The sequence below is a fragment of the Onychostoma macrolepis genome, chromosome 16 (assembly GCF_012432095.1).
Source record: "Onychostoma macrolepis isolate SWU-2019 chromosome 16, ASM1243209v1, whole genome shotgun sequence".
Lineage (NCBI taxonomy): Eukaryota > Metazoa > Chordata > Actinopteri > Cypriniformes > Cyprinidae > Onychostoma > Onychostoma macrolepis.
This window is the reverse complement of record NC_081170.1, coordinates 23,105,088-23,126,798: the sequence shown is the minus strand read 5'-3', so window position 1 is coordinate 23,126,798 and position 21,711 is coordinate 23,105,088. Positions and strand designations below refer to the sequence as shown.

The following is a 21,711-nucleotide window of genomic DNA, read 5'->3' as shown; positions in this document are numbered from 1 at the left end:
GGACCTTGACATGACCATTACAAAACATTTGATTTCTTCTGCTTTAACCATTTTGACCACTGGTCAACCTACTTCTGTGTTTTGGGTCATTGTCTTGCTGCAAGACACACTTTCTGTGGAGTTTCAGTTCAAAGACTGACATAATGACATTTTCACATGGAATTAAAAGATTAAACTATCCAGGGTTATGTTTCCCAAAAGCATTATTAACTCAAGTAGATTGTATAGGTAGAAAAATGGTGCCTTTTGTTTCTACAATCTTTTTTAGGCTGCTTTTGGGAAATGCAGCCCAGGTCCAGAAATAGAAAAATCACTCCAAAGCATACGGCCTTCATTGTACATTAGCTGAGTGAAGCACCTATTATTATTATTTTTTAAATGTAACACCTCTCATTTAACCCAAAAGTATTGTTTTGACTAATTTAGTCCACAAAACATTCTTCCACAAGTCCTATGTCAAACTTTAGACAGGCAGCAATGTCTAAACCCTCCTTTTTAAGAAACCCTGGTGAACATCAAATAAGTGAAGTTTAATTAAATGAAGCATGACAACCCTTCACCAACTAGTGTGAAAACCAGTTTTTTATGGTGAAGACCCAGTTTCCTTTTATCCAATTTATTGCAACACCTGACTATATAAACACCTGAATGTCGTGGAAAAGTTCATTTATTTCAGTAATTCAAATCAAATTGTGAAACTCGTGTATTAAATAAATTCAATGCACACAGACTGAAGTAGTTTAAGTCTTTGGTTCTTTTAATTATGATGATTTTGGCTCACATTTAACAAAAACCCACCAATTCACTATCTCAACAAATTAGAATACTTCATAAGACCAATAAAAAAAACATTTTTAGTGAATTGTTGGCCTTCTGGAAAGTATGTTCATTTACTGTATATGTTCTCAATACTTGGTAGGGGCTGCTTTTGCTTTAATTACTGCCTCAATTCGGCGTGGCATGGAGGTGATCAGTTTGTGGCACTGCTGAGGTGGTATGGAAGCCCAGGTTTCTTTGACAGTGGCCTTCAGCTCATCTGCATTTTCTGGTCTCTTGTTTCTCATTTTCCTCTTGACAATACCCCATAGATTCTCTATGGGGTTCAGGTCTGGTGAGTTTGCTGGCCAGTCAAGCACACCAACACCATGGTCACTGAACCAACCTTTGCTGCTTTTGGCAGTGTGGGCAGGTGCCAAATCCTGCTGGAAAATGAAATTGGCATTTTTAAAAAGCTGGTCAGCAGAAGGAAGCATGAAGTGCTCCAAAATTTCTTGGTAAACGGGCGCAGTGACTTTGGTTTTCAAAAAACACAATGGACCAACACCAGCAGATGACATTGCACCCCAAATCATCACAGACTGTGGAAACTTAACACTGGACTTCAAGCAACTTGGGCTATGAGCTTCTCCACCCTTCCTCCAGACTCTAGGACCTTGGTTTCCAAATGAAATACAAAACTTGCTCTCATCTGAAAAGAGGACTTTGAAGCACTGGGCAACAGTCCAGTTCTTCTTCTCCTGAGCCCAGGTAAGACGCCTCTGATGTTGTCTGTGGTTCAGGAGTGGCTTAACAAGAGGAATACGACAACTGTAGCCAAATTCCTTGACACGTCTGTGTGTGGTGGCTTTTGATGCCTTGAACCCAGCCTCAGTCCATTCCTTGTGAAGTTCACCCAAATTCTTGAATCGATTTTGCTTGACAATCCTCATAAGGCTGCGGTTCTCTCGGTTGGTTGTGCATCTTTTTCTTCCACACTTTTTCCTTCCACTCAACTTTCTGTTAACATTCTTGGATACAGCACTCTGTGAACAGCCAGCTTCTTTGGCAATGAATGTTTGTGTGTTACCCTCCTTGTGAAGGGTGTCTATGATTGTCTTCTGGACAACAGTCAGATCAGCAGTCTTCCCCATGATTGTGTAGCCTAGTGAACCAAACTGAGAGACCATTTTGAAGGCTCAGGAAACCTTTGCAGGTGTTTTGAGTTGATTAGCTGATTGGCATGTCACCATATTCTAATTTGTTGAGATAGTGAATTGGTGGGTTTTTGTTAAATGTGAGCCAAAATCATCACAATTAAAAGAACCAAAGACTTAAACTACTTCAGTCTGTGTGCATTGAATTTATTTAATACGAGTTTCACAATTTGAGTTGAATTACTGAAATAAATGAACTTTTCCATGACATTCTAATTTATTGAGATGCACCTGTATTTACTACTGGAACCAAAAATGTTTGTGTATTATTTCATTAAATTCTCTTAATCTAGTTTTAGTATTAGCCCCACTATTTTTTCATCTCCTTTCCCTTTTTAACTCATTTTAAATCTCTTCTTTAACTGTATGACTCATAAAACCCAGTGCTGCAATGCATATGTCAGCAGGAAATATTGTGGGTTGTCAAGGTTTTTCCTCAACCACAATAAAATTTTTTAAAAAGTCTACACGAATAACAGCTCAGGGATGATGCCTTTGCATGCAAACTGATTCATAGCAGTACATTTATAATTTCATCTTCTGTTGTGACAGAAAATCCCAGACTACAAAATCTGAAACTTCAGTGCCCCATATTCATTGGCTGAACCAAATGAAAATGTGAATCACTGCACTACACTCTTTAATAATAAAAAAAAAAGTTCCAAAAGGGGTTTTGTTTAAAGTGAGACTTTATTGAAGGACAGAGGAAACGCTGCAGCGATCAACACGCAAGTACCCCAGTCCCCCAACATCATTCGTCGTAGTGCGTAGTGAAATGAGCACAGGTTACAGGTCAAACCGTGTGGAAGAAGCTTTAAAACACTGCCAGGCTCACATGTGTGATGGTAATGTTCAGTATTGTTGAGCCATCTGTCAGTCTTGTGAATAAGTTAAGATGAATATAAAGTTTTCTGAGAACCTCAAACATTTTGTTCATTCAAGTGTCTCAGAGTAAAAGGCGGTTGTAAAATTACAATACTTTGTGACGATACATTGGATTTGATTAAAAGTTCTAGCAAAGTAAATGTATATAATTTAATATAAGGCATTATATGTATTATATTCATATTCTAATATACATCAAATTCCTCGACAGTTTGATTTTAAGAGGTAGACGACGCAGTTTTGTTCTGACAACATACTATATACATCTTTTTTATGCGGTCACCTGCAGTACTATATTTAGCCACAAGGGACCACAATCCAACAGTTTTTCTCTTGGTTTCTTGTGCTACTTACAATGCACATAAAACAAAAAACAAAACAAAAAAAAAACACTGGGCCAGGATTGCATATTTCTCATACTTCCAAGGAATCCATTTGCATAAAAGAAACTAAAACATAATTTAAGCATATTAAGGCAACTGAACTGTTGGGACATTAAATTATAAATATTAAGGAATGATTTGAAACAATCAGCCACCAGTCTCTCACAGCTTTATCAGTCTCTACCTCACTTTAAAAGGTGTGTGTTGTCTCTTGAAGCTGTAATGTCGGCCAGAACAGATAAGAGCAGGCAACAGTGAGCACAGATGTATATTGGCTGCCTCTGAGTTACCAGAGGACTGGACAGTCAAGGTTACTGAATCCAGGATCTTTCCTTAACTCCCAGTAAGTGTTGTTGCTCACCCAGGTGTCATCTTTGGACTTCCTGTTGGTGATAAAGCAGAAAATAGTTAGCTGTGTAATGTATTTTCCTATAAAGACAGTAAGTAGGGTAGATCGTTCATACTGGAAGAATCGAGGTTGATGTGTCAAGTGGTTCTCCTCCAGGACTCTGCGTCTCTCTCGCTGCAGCTGTTCGATTCTCTGCTTCTGCACCTCTGCAGATTCAACGTTCCCTTCCTCCAATAACCTGTAGACACAAACAGTCTCATGAAATTCATTTGTCCTTGCGTAGCATGACTGATGCATTGATGTCATTGTCTGGTGGCCCTGAAGGTTCTGTCCGGTCTCATCGGCTGTGACACATTTATGTCGGAATAACTCCAACTATGTATGTCAAAATTACTCGTAGCATAGTTTTTCTACAGTATCCAAAAGAATTGTCACACTTCAGTATGCGAGTTGTAAAATTACAATAACAAAACTTATAATGGCGACAGCTTAGCTCATCAATATGAATTAATCATTGTTATTAGTGTGCACTCAAATAACTCCATATTCATGGCATATATTTTTAATAATCACATTTTAGTTTCTTCTGAGATACTGAAACTTTAAAGTACTGATAATTGTCCAGTTTATTTGGCAGTGGTCTCATCTACTGCAATATTGTTAATTAAAACTAATATTAAAACTATTAAAAATATTTTTTATTTATAGAAAAAAAGAAGAAATAGACTGAAATATAAATATCAGATGATACACTTAAATTTTTTTTAATGAAAATTAGAAATTCTGCCTTGGCAACTAACTGAAATAAGTATAAGTACTAAAATTACTAAAACTAAAAACTGAAATACAAATAAATTAAAGCTAAATAGAAATATTTTTAAAAACAAAAAATAATAAAATGACAAAAGCACATTGCAAAATTACCAAAACTTAAACTAAAATGTAAAAATAAAAGATTAAAAATGAGGAAAATCTAAAATTAAAAATGATAAAGCATTAGAAATATTATAGCATATAAATAATATTAAAATGATGCAGTAGATCAACTGCCCATTGGATATTCTGACTCTAGTTTCATATTATAAACCAAGGTCAAAACAGTTTTTAATATTCAATTTAGTTTTTTTTTTCCTTTCATTTATTCAATCATTGTTATTTTTAGTTACGTTTTTATTTCTTTAGGCCAAGTTTCACCAACTGGTATCATTTAAAAATTACATTATATTTATCAGCACAGTATAGTCCAACTGCTGTTAGCGGCTTTTGTAATCTATTATGTATAAAAGGTGAAAGTAAAATTAATCAGAATTATTAAAAGTTATATGTTTTTATAAAAGCTTTCATTGGCAATACCTCTGGTCGAACCGTAGTCTGGTGTCTGTGGGTGGAAGAAGTAGTTTGGTAAGAGGGTCGAGCTCATTGAGCTCCATAGCAAACCTAGTGAAACCGTAGTACTGCTCATAGTCAGGAGGCATGGGATCTGTATGTATAAACACACACAAATAAAAGCTAACATTAAAATGTTTTCATTTAAATACATTATGAAATTATAAATTGTATTGTCTGTGAAATACATCAGCCAGCAGGCACCAGAAAAATGAGGCACATCTAAAAAATAGGGCAGACTCTGTGTGTGTGTGTGTGTGTGTGTGTGTGTGTGTGTGTGTTGGTTCCTACTCGTCCTCCAGATGCAGGTAGCAGAGGGTGGGCTGCCGCAGTACATCCCCTCGTGCCATTTCCCAAACAGCTTGTGCACGACTTTCCCTTTGTGATCTGTGACAGCCCCCTCCACCTCGTTCATGCTGGAGTTCCAGTACTTTGCCTATGAAGGGCACAGACGCGTTTGATCAGAGCACCTCCAAACAAAGAAGTGTGTAATATATTTAAACCAGACCACCTGGGTTAATTATACTGATGCTAAACAAATACAGAATTAATTCTCCATCAAGGTATCACTAATGTGACGTTATAATGAACAGTGACATTTAACAGCAAGGTCAGATGGAGGAGATCTCCAGCAGATGTCATACTTGAGTCAGAGAGTGAGCTTAATGAATCTCAGGGGGGATGAACCATGAATAATTATCTGACTTGTGTAGAATCTCATTCTGTCCCGTTTCTTGTTGTGATCTTGCTCTCCTTTGCCCTAATTGATCTCCTGTCTGATCTCTTTCTGTCTTTTCTTCAACCCCCAGTAAAGCCTGGCCCGTTGTCCTTGAAGTCTGCTGGAAGTCTTTAAAGACCTCAGTGTCTGAGTTCAATTATTTCAACTGTGCCTCACGGATCCCTCATTAGATGCTAAGGAATGTGGCGCTCTCTGAAAGGCCAGGAAGAGTTGACTGACATGTTTTGGGTCATGTGTGACCTACACGTGTGGCAGGTTTGAATCACAACAACATTTGGTCCAATACATTTGTGTAAAGAAACCTTAAGAATATCAAAAAATGAAACATTTCAGAATGTATTTTTTTTTCTCAGGATGGACAAAAAGCAGAGGCAGCTGACCTTGATGAAGGTGACTTTGCACTGGCATTTTTCACTGTTGGAGTTTTTGATGGAGATTTCTCCGTAGTGCTCGATCCAGCGCTGCCCACTCAGAATGTTATGAATACATGATGTCACTTTATTCCATTCATAGTGATCTCCGAAGCTGAAGGTGAGAGGAACGTGTGAGTGTACATACATATTTAGGCCAGTATTTTGTCATTCTGAGAATATTGGATGATAATCATGCTAGATTATCTGATTAACAGAAGTGTTAGTTATTAGTGTTAGTTAACTTCTGTATGTCTATAAATAAAATCCACAATTTAAAAAAAAAAGCTTTTAAGTAAACATATCTAAAATAATTTTTCAAATAATAGCAGCAAATTTTTGTATGTCTCATTTGCTTTTATTGTATTTATGTTTAGGATATTTATGCTACTACTCAAAAGTTTTGGGTCGGTAAAATTGTTTTTAAAAGAAATGTACACTTTTATTCAGCAAAGATGCAATCAAAAATGAAAATAAAGGTGTTTACACTGTTACACCTAAATTTCTATTTGAAATAAATGCTGTTCTTTTGAACTTTTAATATGCAAATCTGCATATCGGAAGGATCATGTGACACTGAAGACTGGAGTAATGATGCTGAAAATTCAGCTTCGCCACCACAGGAATAAATTACATTTTAAAATATATTCAAATAGAAAACAGTTATTTTAAATTGTATTTACTACATATTTTTGATCAAATTCCAGCGTTGCTGACTTATGTTAAAGGGGTGGTTTACTGCGATTTCACTTTTTTCATTTTAAATAGTGTGTAATGTTGCTGTTGGTGCATGAACAGTATCTGCAAAGTTGAGGCGCTGAAAGTTCAACATAAGCGGAGATATCGTCTTTTAAAAATCAGGAAGTTTAATGCCTACAAAAACGACTCCTATGGGACTACGAGATACTTCCCGGGTTGCATACGTAAAAAACCCATCAACCCCTCCCTCCGGAACATGCAAAAAAGGGGGCAAGGCCATGTTCTGCGGCTTTGTCGAAGAGGAAGAGTTATAGTGGAGAGTTGTAGTCATGCCATCGAAACGGTGTTATTTTCACCCAGCTGTCAGGTCTTCTGTGTGCGGGCTTCCTACGGACGCTGTAGTTCGTCAACAATGGTTAAAATTTATGTTTGATTATGTTCCTGACAATTACAATCCTAATTCAGCTCTCTACGGAAGACAGCTTCCAGAATCTACACGAGTTCAATGCCGGATTCACACAGAAACTATTACTAAAACATGCAGCGGTTCCAACTTTAAAACCAGAGGCAGCAGTTGTTGGGCCACAACCTGTAAGTAAGATTTCATAATTTTAAATGTATTTGCATGTATAATTTCAGACGTAATGTTTTAGTTTTATCAAGGACGTAAACAAATGCCAACACTGGCTTTAGTAGCCAGTTAGTTAAATGCTATTTCGTGTGTCTTTGACAAACGCGTACAAACATTTTGGACCCGAATTTGTAATTATGTACTAATTTTGTAAATGTATTTTCCATGTATACTTTATGACGTAATTTTTCGATTTGATCAAGAACGTAAACACAAGCCAACACTGTTTGGTTATAGTAGCCAGTTAGTTCGATGCTATTTTGTGTGTATAAGACAAACGTGTACAAACTTCAAAAATTGATATGTAATCACAACAGCAAACTTCCATTCAGAAACGTTTGTAAGAGCCGTGCTTACGGAAGTTCTGCTTGACTCTCTTCATTACCACTTTCTGGGTCTGATTCTGGCTCAAACTGATACGGCAATATTGACACCATTATTTACATTTGACCGAGCACATGCAACTGTCGCCCGTGAAGGTAATGGGCGTGACGTTTCCGGACAATGTGCAGTACGCAGTTTAGCCAATCACAACACACCGGCCCAACTAACCAATCTGAGCCCATTGCCTGTTTCTGAGGGAGTGGTTTCAGAGAATCAGGAAGTCAACCGGTCGTTCAAATGACAGAGGAGAAAGCGGCTTACAATAAAGGTGAAATATATGAAAAATAAGGCGTTTTTTAACAAACGAAACACGAAGACATGTTATATTGCACCCCATGAAAACAAACAAGCAAAGAAAAAAAGCAGTAAACCACCCCTTTAAATATATTCCTGGCTAACCTTGACAGGGTGATCAGGACCCAAAACACGAACTGGCGGAGTCTAAGATAGCCCAGAATATTTTGCATGAATGACCAGCTGACTCTGTTTTCCTCTTTTATGGCTACTTGTAAATAAATAATCAGGAATGAAATGTTGATTTGAGTGAACTTATTTTATTATGCGAGAAAGAAGAGAGCTTGGAGTGATACGAGAGACATGGAAACTATTTAAGAATCAGATGCCTGGGACAACAAATGTCAATTATACAGTTCAGAAGTCATTATACAAAGGCTATTAGAACACAGAATGCAATAATCGACCAATCAGAATGAAGTATTCCAGAGAGCTGTGATCAGTTTTATAGTGCACATCATCAGCTGCCCTAATCTAGATCTTGGCACTATTTACTGAAAAACCCATTTAGCCTCCACTAATATTCATTTGATGGTATTTACTGTTCAGACCCCAAGTACTTGTTGCAGACAAATTTCCAAAACAAAACAACAGTAAATCACCAAAACTATAACGCATTGTAACTTTTCATTATAAGCTGAGTTTGGTGGAGGACACTGAGCTCCATTCACAGGATCTGTAAAACCTGTAGAACAGTGGAAGCGCCACAACCCACTCGGCACAGACAGTCCGTCATCATATGTCATTACAATGTGTGCTGCTGAGTAACTGGCTGCTGTTGTCACTGACAACTTCAACGCCTCGCTGCCCCAGTCTGCTGTTTCCAGGAAAAATAACAGCTCCAATGCTTAGGGTGAAAAAGGACACTGACAACATCAACCACAGCTGCTGCTGCTACAATTTGGACAACGCCATCATTAAAGATACAAATTACCCAGACTACAATCTGTTCGCACTTGGTTTAGCCAAAACACCACCAAGACATCAGGTTACTGTTTCTGACTAGTAACGTATTCAAAACTGTCAAAAATATTTTTACTCACAATTTTTATAAAATATTATAGTTTGGCATAAATAGAAAAATATATATTCATTTTCATTCTGTATATTCATTCACACATGGAGTTTTACTATTGTACTAATTTACATGACTTTTTCCAGGTCTAGAAATCATACTTTTAAAATTAGGTTTCCTCATATATCCAGGTTTTCAATACAGTTGTTGAGGGGGTGAATTAAGAAATATATATACATACTTTTTAGTTAAATTTTTGTTTTGTCTTATTATAAATCACTTTAAGTCATCGCCCCTAATTGGCCCCAGTCCCCTGTTAAATAGCCACTTTTAATAGCCACTTATGAGCAAAGGACAACTTCTTGTTATCCACACTTTGTAGTATATAGTGCATATTTTGTCAGTTTTTTTTTTTTTTTTCAATTCAAATCAATAGTCTATGCCCATTTATTTACTTAGACGGTAAACAGACATACACTGTAATAATGGGTGTAATGTACAATCATTCGGTAATTAACACAAAATAAGTTCCCTCTGGGTGATACAAGATCCCCTGTTCTGATCACCCTCTCTAATTTTTTTGTGATAATGAATGTTATGAGTTTTCACTGACATATGTATTCTATATATGATATAATATAAACTAATTATATGAAATGAGACACTTAAACAGTTAATTGAACCGTTGTGTCACAATAATCAATTAAATATGAATTTATGAACAAACAGCCACAAATTACTGTTACCGAGTTCTCTTTGTATATTGTATTATAAGCATATAGTGCTAATATGTGGAATACATTTAAATGAACTAATTTGATATAGATGAGCGGTGATTTGTCACAGCATGTTACTCGCTTGCAATATAAACATGGCGCAACTGTGTCGAACACCAAAAAACTCAAAACATGAGGAGACTTGCATTCTCTGATAGACTCACATGTTCCAAAAAGACACTATAGTTGCACTGTAACTGCATGCTGTGCATAAACATCAATATTTAAACACACACACATTTAAAAAAGGAGTTCTCGGAAATGTTCTAATTATTTTGGATGATTCATTCTTTTACAGAAACGACAGCAATTTATGTCATGTTGTTATAAATTTGTTCAAAGCACTGAATAATTTATTGCGTGTCACTTTCTTATTTTTGTAGAGTTTTTAGAAAGTGCAGTCAATGGTAATGCAACTAATTTGTAACAATCTGACCATTTTAGAAAAGTTATCTGCAGAGATGTATAATTAATGTTTGTGTAAATTAGTTTGCCATCTGGCTGTAAAATTCCACTGCAGTATTTCTATTCTGCAGTAAGAACATTGAACCTTAGAGCTTGAGATGCTTTAACACCTCAGGCATGGCTTGAGCCAAAAAGAGCAGAGCAGTGTGTGAATTTAATAAACAGACAAAAATAAAGAACTCACCCAGGAAGAACCACATGAGAAGTTCCTACAGGTACAATCTCCATTGACTTTCCCCAAAACTTATTCCTCCACCTCACGTCTAAAATCAGTCACATATAACACACTCAGCTTCATATCTACAGACAACATTAGCTAATTTGTACTGGCACAATAAGCCTGGTATTATTAGTGTGCTGTTACCTTGCCAAAAGATGAAGTTTTTAGATTCGGCATGACAGGCAGAAATGGGGGGGTGATGGCTGACCTGGAGGATGAAAGCAGAGCAGCTATGAGAGCTGTACACACGTTCACAAACCTGCTCACAATTACAGCTTACAGAGAGCATCCTACCTGCTCCGCCACAAAACGAAAGCCTTTGTCTGGACGATCACACTCGTAGGTCTCACCCAACACTGGATTAAAGGGTTTTCCTCCAGCTCTGTAGTAACTTGAAGCATAGCCGGACACAGCAAATGTAGCGATGTACACCTACAAACAGAGCACAGCACATTTAGTTATGTATGTTGTCCATTTTTTATTAAAGGGATAGTTAATTCACCCAAAAATGAAAATCTGCTAAAAATCTACTCACCATCAGGGTATCCAAAATGTATAGTAACTGAATTTGATTCAGAGAAATTTAGCATTACATCACTTGCTCACCAGTGAATCATCTGCAGTGAATGGGTGCCGTCAGAACAAGAAATCAAACAGCTGATAAAAACATCACAATAATCCAAAAGTCCAGTCCATCAACTAACATCTTGTAAAGTGAAATGTTTGTAAGAGAAACATCCATCATTATGGCTTTTTAACTTGAAAACGTCACTTCTGGCCAAATTACGAGTCCATAATCCATAATAAAGCTTCCTCCAGTAAAAATGTCCATGCCCTATTGTCCTGTCACATCAAAATACACCAATGTATTTGTTTAGGACTGTTGTGGACTGGTTTCACTTGTAAACAATGCTGGGTTCCTGCATATTTCTTTCCAGATTCAGGTGAAATGACTGAAAATAAACAATATTATGCCTAGAGGACCCGCAAGCAAGTTTGAAGTTAAAAATGCGTTAATGATGAATTTGTTTATTACAAACACACAGCTTTTCGCTTTACAAGGTGTTAATTGGTGGACTGGAGTCGTGTGGATTACTTGTGGATTATTGTGATGTTTTTATCAGCTGTTTTGACTCTCGTTCTGACGGCACCCATTCACTGCAGAGGATTCACTGGTGAGCAAGTGATGTAATGCTAAATTTCTCCAAATCTGTTCACACTTTAAACTGCCTGAGGGTGAGTACATGTTAATCTTGTTTTTGGGTGAACTCCTCCTTTAAGAACTTATTGAAATGACATTGCTTCTTATCTGTCTGGCAGGTAAAATTGAATTCACAACCTATTTTATTTTCAGAATCTGGCATGAAACAAAACATATAGTCTGGACTTGTTTTTCATCTATTGGGAATTGATTGGAATAGGTAAAGTCAGTGTTTTAGACTTTAATGTGACTTTGCATTTGATTGTGGAGGACGAGTCCTCTTCTGGAACACCTCCAGAACCCAGGAGACTTTTTGACAGGCATATAAAAGCCGAAAGTCATGTTTTCAAAAAAATAAAAAAATAAAAACAATAATAATTTCAAAATATCCCAATGGTAACGCTACTTTTTCAAACCTGTCATGTCATTATGCGCCATTATTGCTGTAACCTTCGTTATATTAATGTTAACTGCCAATAAATTACTGTGATAACCAAGGAGCTCTAGTGTACCTCATTTCCATTCAGTACCAGAAATATTTTCTTTAGCCAATTAACTGAGGGAAAATGTGGCCTATGTGACATCAGCTAAGACTGAAAGTCATATCAGAGGTGGAGAAATGTATTTTTTTGGCTGAAGACAATTTCTTTTATGAAATAACAGAACAAGACCAAGAATGTGCATTGAGTAAACAGATCAATTATCATGTTGACTTGAAATTCCAGCTGTCTTTGTCTCTTGTTATTAAACTTAGCATACTGAAAAGCTACTGACCTAGACATTAGTGCAATTCGAAAGCTGAAGCTATGATTTAAACTGAGACAGAGGATTGCTTTTTTCCTCAAGAGACTAAGAACGATGATGGGTACTCAGAGTGTCACTGGATACAGTAGAGTGCAGCTGACTAAAGCACATTTCCAAGCAGGGAGAATGATTTCTGAACAGTAATCATGTTCTCATGAGTAACAGTGGATCCCATGATGATGAGCCTGGATAAGACAGGCTTTCAAAAGAATCACTCTACTCCTAGACAATCACATCAGGCTAATAAAGTCTAATGCATTGTGGCACCATAAGTCAGACTACGGATGTGTGTGTGTGTGTGTGTGTGTGTGTGTTTGTGTTTGTGAACTTTACAATATTAATAGCAAACATACAATGTAATGATAATATACCATTAATATAAAATTATTGTGATATAATACTGTATTATGGTATATCATTGTAACATAATGGTTGTTATAACTTGAAGTCAGACTATGAATGTGTGAATATTACAATATTAACAGTAAACAATATATCCAATACTCAATAACCAATATTTACATGTAAATATTTATATATAATTTATATTATATATAAATATATTTAATATACAAATAACATATTTTTTCTTAAATATATACACGCATGCGTGTGAATTTATATATCATTAATAAATATACACAGTACACACACATATATATTATGTAAACAAAACTTTTATTTTGGATGCAATTAATAGCAATTAATCGTTTGACAGCACTAAAAATTATATATAACAAAATATTATAATACTATATTATATCAAAACAATTTATTTTATTTTTATATGCTTATATATAATTTGAGTATTGGATATATTGTTTACTGTTAATATTGTAATATTCACACATTAATCGATTAATCGTTTGACAGCACTAGTAATGTTATATTTCTTTAATATTATATTATTTTTACATATTATTTCCACAATGTGGACAATGCAGACGGAATCTTAAAAACGGAATTTACAGTATAAGAGGGAATGTCACTTAAATCAAAACACGATTTGGACTAATGTCTGTGAATATTAATCAGCAAAAATACATTTTAAATATGAATCCTGCATGTTCTGCGTGTCTCTATGTGAATGTATGGCGCAGACGCACATTTTCATTTAACATGCACGAAAACACTGTTTTCAGCCTCTGCCGCCTCAATATATGAGTACATGAACATATATGAACAAAACCTGTAGAACTGCTCTGAGTCACTTAATGAGTAATTTACCATTTCTTTTGAGTAAAACTATCATCATGTCATATACAAACAGAAACCTAAAGGCCTTCACAGCAACCCGTCTAAATAAAAGTTAAGTTTAACTTGAAGAAACCGTGACAAAAATACTACTTCATGTAATGATAGCACTACTGCTAATAATACAATTATTGAAACATTATTTTTAAAGGAATATTTACCAAAATTTATTTAGCAGAAAGATAAAACATTTTATAGGGCCTTAAAAATGTATTTTAGTTCAACTTTTTATAAATTGCTGTTTAATATTGTAAGTTTCATGATTTCAATTAATTAGACATGTTTTTGATGAATACAATTTAATTTAACCATTAAAAAGTCTTCAAAAATTAAAAAGGAAAAAAAAAAAGATTTCATAGGGGCCTACATAATAGGGATTTAAATTGAACATGACAATATTATTAGACTATTAATATGCAATGAGGATGAGATCTCACTTTCATGAGATATTTTAAGGAAGTGCATTTAAACGAGAAAATTTCTATTTTGGTCCTATTTGACAGTAGTTTTTATGCTTGTATTATGCTTTATTATGCAAATCCTAAGCTCTCATCTCTTCCTCAGTGATGATTCGTTACCTTAGCTTTGTATGGACATTCAAATGTGAACATAAAGCAAAACCAGAATGCTTTGCATTCACAAATGACAGTGATTGACAGTGACATATTTGCACCAAAAATGCACATCTCTTAGCATTTCTAGCATTCACTATTTGGATGGCAACATTTCTTTTTATCTGAATGTGCACAATGACTGGGATTAGCTCAAATAATAATGCAAGTTTATGCGTGTTCCTGAATCCAAACACTTTACATATGCAAATAGGTTTGCGCAATTATGTGTGTGACCTCTTCCTACCATGCGCTCAAACGGGTCCTGTGTGTGTGCAGCCTTGTCCAGCAGTTCGCTGTACTCCAGTTCCTCACACAGTCTCTGCAGTGTGTTGAGCGGTTCGTTGAGTTGAACAGGCATGGCTACTTTAGACAAGTCCTTCCCGATGTTGTTCTTCAGGATGTTCCACAGGCTGATGTTGCTGGTGTTGGGACTGGGGGAGGGAAGACGAGACCGCCGCTGTTCCTGAGAACCACCGTTCTCTACACAAGCTGAAAAAGAAAAACGGAGTTCAGGAGCCTGATCTCTAGAAATGTCTTAGGAAGTTTCAGTTCAGGCATGTTAAAATTGCTTGTCAGTGCTTTTTCTGAACACACCAAATCCCTCAAATGTAGACCGTAAGAAATTCCCACTGAATCTTTGAAATAATCAATGACACCCACCTGTAAGTCTCTCATTCTCCACCTCGTTGCTGTAGTTATCCATAGACACGTTGTCACTGATGTCACTGATATATGAGTCATCTTCCGAAGGCTAGCAGGAAACCACACATCATCATTACAGGTGTTTGGCTCTTTGACAATATAAATGTATCACAGTCCACCTAGCAGCTGAAAATCATCAACATGTGCATCTCTCCGCACTCTTTAATAAACCACATGACTCCAATGGAAAAAAATGGAAAAGTTTTTTGTGATACAAATTCTTGCAGAAGCCTAATTCTGCATGAGGTATTTTTAGAGAGAAGCAATTATCTCAATTTTCATATTACTTCTGCTACAGGACATGCTTGAGCAGGTCGGCCTCAATATGAGGCAGAAATGAAGTTAGAGTGAGAAAGCAGGGATGGCAGGCAAGCTGTGGAATGTCATGCTTAGCACTTATTACATGTTTAATATAATTAGTCCTTTCCTCTGTCTACTAATAGGGTTTGGTTCAATGTCTGCCTGAGGTGAAGGAGAAAGCAGAGGCAGCTGGTCTCCTGAGGAGGTGCAGTAAATCTATTGGACGATTTGGTAGAGCTAGGCAAATATGTCAGTCCGTGGAGCGGAGTTTAAAAACATGACACTATACTACAGGTGCTGGTCATATAATTAGAATATCATCAAAAAGTTGATTTCACTAATTCCATTCAAAAAGTGAAACTTGTATATTATATTCATTCATTACACACAGACTGATATATTCAAATGTTTATTTCTTTTAATTTTGATGATTATAACTGACAACTAAGGAAAATCCCAAATTCAGTATCTCAGAAAATTAGAATATTACTTAAGACCAATACAAAGAAAGGATTTTTAGAAATCTTGGTCAACTGAAAAGTATGAAAATGAAAAGTATGAGCATGTACAGCACTCAATACTTAGTTGGGGCTCCTTTTGCCTGAATTACTGCAGCAATGCGGCGTGGCATGGAGTCGATCAGTCTGTGGCACTGCTCAGGTGTTATGAGAGCCCAGGTTGCTCTGATAGTGGCCTTCAGCTCTTCTGCATTGTTGGGTCTGGCATATTGCATCTTCCCCTTCACAATACCCCATAGATTTTCTATGGGGTTAAGGTCAGGCGAGTTTGCTGGCCAATTAAGAACAGGGATACCATTTGTCCTTAAACCAGATACTGGTTGCTTTGGCACTGTGTGCAGGTGCCAAGTCCTGTTGGAAAATGAAATCTGCATCTCCATAAAGTTGGTCAGCAGCAAGAAGCATGAAGTGCTCTAAAACTTCCTGGTATACGGCTGCGTTGACTTTGGACCTCAGAAAACACAGTGGACCAACACCAGCAGATGACATGGCAGCCCAAATCATCACTGACTGTGGAAACTTTACACTGGACCTCAAGCAACGTGGATTGTGTGCATCTCCTCTCTTCCTCCAGACTCTGCTAAATGCTAAATTTACTTATCATACATAACATAACATAACTTTGGACCACTCAGCAGCAGTCCAGTCCTTTTTGTCTTTAGCCCAGGCGAGACGCTTCTGACGCTGTCTGTTGTTCAAGAGTGGCTTGACACAAGGAATGCGACAGCTGAAACCCATGTCTTGCATACGTCTGTGCATAGTGGTTCTTGAAGCACTGACTCCAGCTGCAGTCCACTCTTTGTGAATCTCCCCCACATTTTGAATGGCTTTTGTTTCACAATCCTCTCCAGGGTGCGGTTATCCCTAATTGCTTGTACAGAGCTCTGTGAACAGCCAGCCTCTTTTGCAATGACCTTTTGTGTCTTGCCCTCCTTGTGCAACGTGTCAATGGTCGTCTTTTGGACAACTGTCAAGTCAGCAGGCCTTTGCAGGTGTTTTGAGTTAATTAGCTGATTAGAGTGTGGCACCAGGTGTCTTCAATATTGAACCTTTTCACAATATTCTAATTTTCTGAGATACTGAATTTGGGATTTTCCTTAGTTGTCAGTTATAATCATCAAAATTAAAAGAAATAAACATTTGAAATATATCAGTCTGTGTGTAATGAATGAATATAATATACAAGTTTCACTTTTTGAATGGAATTAGTGAAATACATCAACTTTTTGATGATATTCTAATTATATGACCAGCACCTGTATAGTCTACTATAGCCAAACTGTGTTGTACATGGATACTTCCAGTGTATGACTCATTTTGGTCACTTCTGGTGCCCAGCTGTACACTTACTGCACTGACACTTAGAGCAGCACATTTATGGGCCTGATAGAAAAGATGGGATTTCATTCTCACCTCATTTTCTGAAGAACTAGCTGACAGCAGCACTTCCTGTGCATCAAAGAACTCTGATAGAGACTCTGTGATGGAAGCCCTGCTCTCATTAGACACCTGGTGGACAAGAGGACGGGAACCATCACTGGAGTCTTGCTTCTGTAGAAAGAAAAATCATGGTTTCAAGTCACAGAGCCGAATGGGTGAAAAGCAAAAAGAAATAATTTATATATAATTATTTATATAATGCCTATTTTTTGAACCATTCAATTTTTTTCAACATTTTCATAACAATTAAGCACACTATCCCCCAAACTTCTCATTACTGTAACATGCAAAAAATACTCCTAACTACTGTAATACAGAACTTAATAATCCAGTCAAGTTACATTGTTTATTATATTAAATTCAGCATAAATTAACCCTCCTACTGCATTCGAGTCAGTTTAGACACAGAAGAACTTTGCAAATAGGTTAAGAATATCAAAATATAATTTTAATAATTTATAATTTTAATGTAACAATTAAATAGCTTATTTTTAAATGTACATTGCAATGCTTATTTTGTTCTTAGCTAACCTTTACCTGGATATCAAGTGGGGCTTTGCACATGATATTATGTAGACTTTTTTTTTTTTTTTTCTCTATGAGTCAGACTCGTCTAAAAAATATTTTGTAATATACAGTATATTTAGGCTCTTTCCCATATCACACTTTTAACATGGTAAACATGAATATACATGCATAAATAAACTATAAACAGATAAAAGATTTAACAAATAAACTTGAACTACAGTCCAAAGTGAATGTATTAATAAAATGGTAATAACACAGTAATAATCAATGCATAGAAATGTTTGCAAAACCGCTAATTAATGAGAAGGTAATGATCAGATATGTTTAAAATATGGTTTAAGCCAGAAAAAAAAAAAAAAAAGTTTTATAAGCTCACATTCCACTGGGTCAAACTGATCCGCGAAATGTATGAGTAGGTTTTGAATAAATTATGAGTGAATTATTAAATACCACCAGTATCTTTTTTAGAGCGAGAGGGATGAGAGTGAGATTTTTCAACAGTTATGAGAGTTAGTGCATTTTTATGCAGTGGGCTACAGAGATCTGTTATGTGTGCCTAATTGTCATGAAAATCCTTAGGGATGCACCGATTTGAAAATTTTGGCTGATATAACCTATAATTCTTTATATTTCAAAGCCGATAACCGATATGTTGGCCAATAAATCTAAATCAAATTTTTTATCTAATTTTTGAGAGCCTGATTACAAAAATCCAATCAAAAAAATAGCTCTACCCGTAACAAATCGCTGAAACATGGCAAATAAATCCCAAAGAATTAACAACTTTTCTATTACGGCTTTAAGATATTGGCCAAATTTTCATATCAGGCCAATAACAGTAAAAATGAACATATATCGGTCGATACCGATATGGTGGCCGATATATCGTGCATCCCTAAAAATCCTTATGGAAAAAATATAATTGGTCTTAAAATAGGCTTCATTTTCATTACACGATACATAAATTCTTATTTGTTTCTTTTCATTTTGAGATGAAATTTATCTCAGATATTTCTTGGCAGCTTTCATGAGATTCAACTCATTAGCTCACATACGAAGCAAACATGATACAAGTTCTCAACAGAAGATTAAAACAAAAATGCAGAATGAGGGAGAATATTTCTTAGCACAAGACTAAGTTAAAAAACAAAATTGGCAAACAGTTTCTTTTTAATCATGACTTGTTATGAAGCAGTCAGACAAAAAGGAAAGACAGTTGGCAGAGCTTTGCAAGCTAATTAGCGTAAAAGCATTATGTTGACTAGAATGTCAATTAGGGAAGTTGGTTATTGACATAGCAATTCCACAGGAACAAAATGCTAATAGCATGTGAAGCGTGGGTGCTGTATATAAGGTTGTTAGTGAGCATGCAAGTGGGTTTGGGGCGTAAACTATCCAGAGACATGATTAACTGGCACTACTGAGTCTGACTCAGCCTCTCCATAGAGTATCTGTGGATTCAATTAGCATAAATCAACTTGAGCCTTGGGTTTTATCCCGAGGTAACAAAAACTATTCAGTTGACAAATCTTACGCTAATTCTTTCTACAATAATGAAACCTCTACTTGTGAAAAATGAGCAATGATGACTAATGAAAAGAACGGTTGGTGGCAGCTATAGAAATGGTCTGGTCTTGACAATGGCACTAATGATAGCACATTTCCCAGACCCACCTGCAGGGGGCCAGGGCTGAGGTTTATATGGACAGAGGGATCAGAGATGTGCGACTCGGCGTGAATCTTGCACAGACGCTCTCGTAGCTCAGCGTTCTGTGTTACAGCCTGCAAAAGCAACCAGCAGATACTCACATGGCTTCCACATAAGAGTTCCTAACTATGAGACATACCGTAAACAATGAAAAGAAAACAGGTCATTATTTATTCACCCTCATCTATTTCAAAGGCATACAGTTACTAGAACTAAGCAAAGACAATAATAATAACTCTTAGGGGCCATTTACACAGATTGCGTTCACACAGATCCATTCAATTGCGCTACTTTTTCATTGTTTTTCTATGTAAATGTGCTAGACGGACGTCTTCGACCTCTGCGTTTGCGTCTTTTGCAGCGTTTTTTGCACGACACTGTGTTCTAAATTTGTGGTGCTCGAGATATTAAAAAATGTGTTTTGAGACTTTGTTTTTCCCCCATTCCACTGCCCATGTCTATGTGTGAATGGCCCCATATTTTAAATAAATCGGAAATACATTCTCAAACCTTGCACTTATTCAAATGTGCTGTGTGAAGATATGCCACAACAGTTTTGATGATTAAATGGGTTTCATTCTTTAGTTTTTCATAATTGATTAGGTTTGTGGATTGTAACTGCCAAATTTGAATTAGGGGTGTCACAATTATATCGGTACTGATAATAACCGTGATAGTTAAAAAATGAAATACTAATATCCTGTCAATATTATACATATGATAATATTGTAAATAATTCAGCACCAGTAATGATTTGGTTGACACTCCAATATAGCAGCTTATCATGAAACTGAAAAAAAAGTAGAGGCAGTGTGTAGCTACTACTGCCGCACAAAATCACGTTAGATGACATGGGCCAAACAAATGGAAACAAAAATAAACAAAGATGAATTTGATAACCCCCCCAAAAATTTTTTTATATTGATACACTGTAATAAAATGATATGATCAACAAGTCATGGCAACATGTTTTTGCATTACTTTAACTCAACTTTATTGTTTAAGTTATACAAGATTCAACCCATATCGTTTAGTCTGTTTATTATATTTTAAGTTGAAATGACTTGTACAGCCAATTTGATTATACTTAATTAACTGAATTAGCAACTGAACTTAAGTTTTAGTAGGTAGAACTTTTTTACAATGTATTGCGACAATATAGTGAATTTTTTTAATATTGTGAACATTGTGAATTCTTTTGGCCACAATAAATGCGTAGTGTAAATCTGATAATCTGATAAGATTTAAACAAGCAAAATGAGAATGTGACAGAATAAAAGTTAGATTTTTAGGTAATACTTTAACAACTTAAAGTTGGATGAGGTATATGGACTTATAATACTTTTTATTTTTAATATTATTTTAGAGCTTGACAGCCCTGATCCTAGCATGTTTTCGTTTTGTGAAAAGGGCAGCATGAACATTCTTCAAAATATCTCTCTTTGTGTTCTAAGAAGGAAAGAAGGTTAAATAGGATTGGATAAGGGTGAGTAAATTATTTAATTTTGAATTTTCAGGTGAACTATTCCTTTAAAATTGTCTAGCAGAACATAAAAGTAATTCAAAATTACTTGAGACTAAACATGACCAGTTAGGTTGGAGCTGGACTTTGAATTTCAAACAGATTTCCTGCAGTTCTAGAAGATAACAGATGTTAGTTTGGCGCTTAATCTCAGAAGTGCTAGAGTGGGGGTCTGCTTCACAATAACGTGACTCACTGAGGAAGATGAGTCATAATTCAGTGTTACAGAACTCGATTTAGCACAGACTGTTTTTAGCATGTAATGTTGCTGTGAGGGTCAACGCTATTGTTCACAAGATTCATTAGAAGCTCGACATACTCATTATACTACAATAGCACTTCCACAGGTAATTCTCTGCACTTTATTAGAAAGCACATCTAAATATTGTCTTATAGTTTGGCCATTCATGAATTGATATAAGAGATGCATGTTTACATCAGCACCAAACAAAAGCTCTGCTTGCATGCAATGCTTTAAAGAAATGTTTAGACAAGAAATTGAAAACGATTG

General features: G+C 36.0%; 1 protein-coding gene across 5 annotated transcripts in view; it reads right to left on the bottom strand.

The window, feature by feature from the left end:
- Window positions 1–2,651: 2,651 nt before the first annotated feature.
- osbpl3b (oxysterol binding protein-like 3b) overlaps window positions 2,652–21,711 on the bottom strand; it is a 74,281-nt gene continuing 55,221 nt past the window's right edge. For 2 of the 5 annotated variants that reach the window (XM_058746507.1, XM_058746509.1), the window contains 12 exons: window positions 19,645–19,752; window positions 17,416–17,553; window positions 15,143–15,233; window positions 14,727–14,971; window positions 10,904–11,041; window positions 10,754–10,817; window positions 10,574–10,652; window positions 6,096–6,240; window positions 5,268–5,412; window positions 4,944–5,070; window positions 3,706–3,828; window positions 2,652–3,624 (listed from right to left, as the gene is read on the bottom strand). In XM_058746507.1, coding sequence (XP_058602490.1) covers window positions 3,528–3,624; window positions 3,706–3,828; window positions 4,944–5,070; window positions 5,268–5,412; window positions 6,096–6,240; window positions 10,574–10,652; window positions 10,754–10,817; window positions 10,904–11,041; window positions 14,727–14,971; window positions 15,143–15,233; window positions 17,416–17,553; window positions 19,645–19,752 — 1,500 coding nt within the window. In that variant the 3' untranslated portion in view covers window positions 2,652–3,527. The other 3 variants (XM_058746508.1, XM_058746510.1, XM_058746511.1) reach the window with 3 other exon arrangements.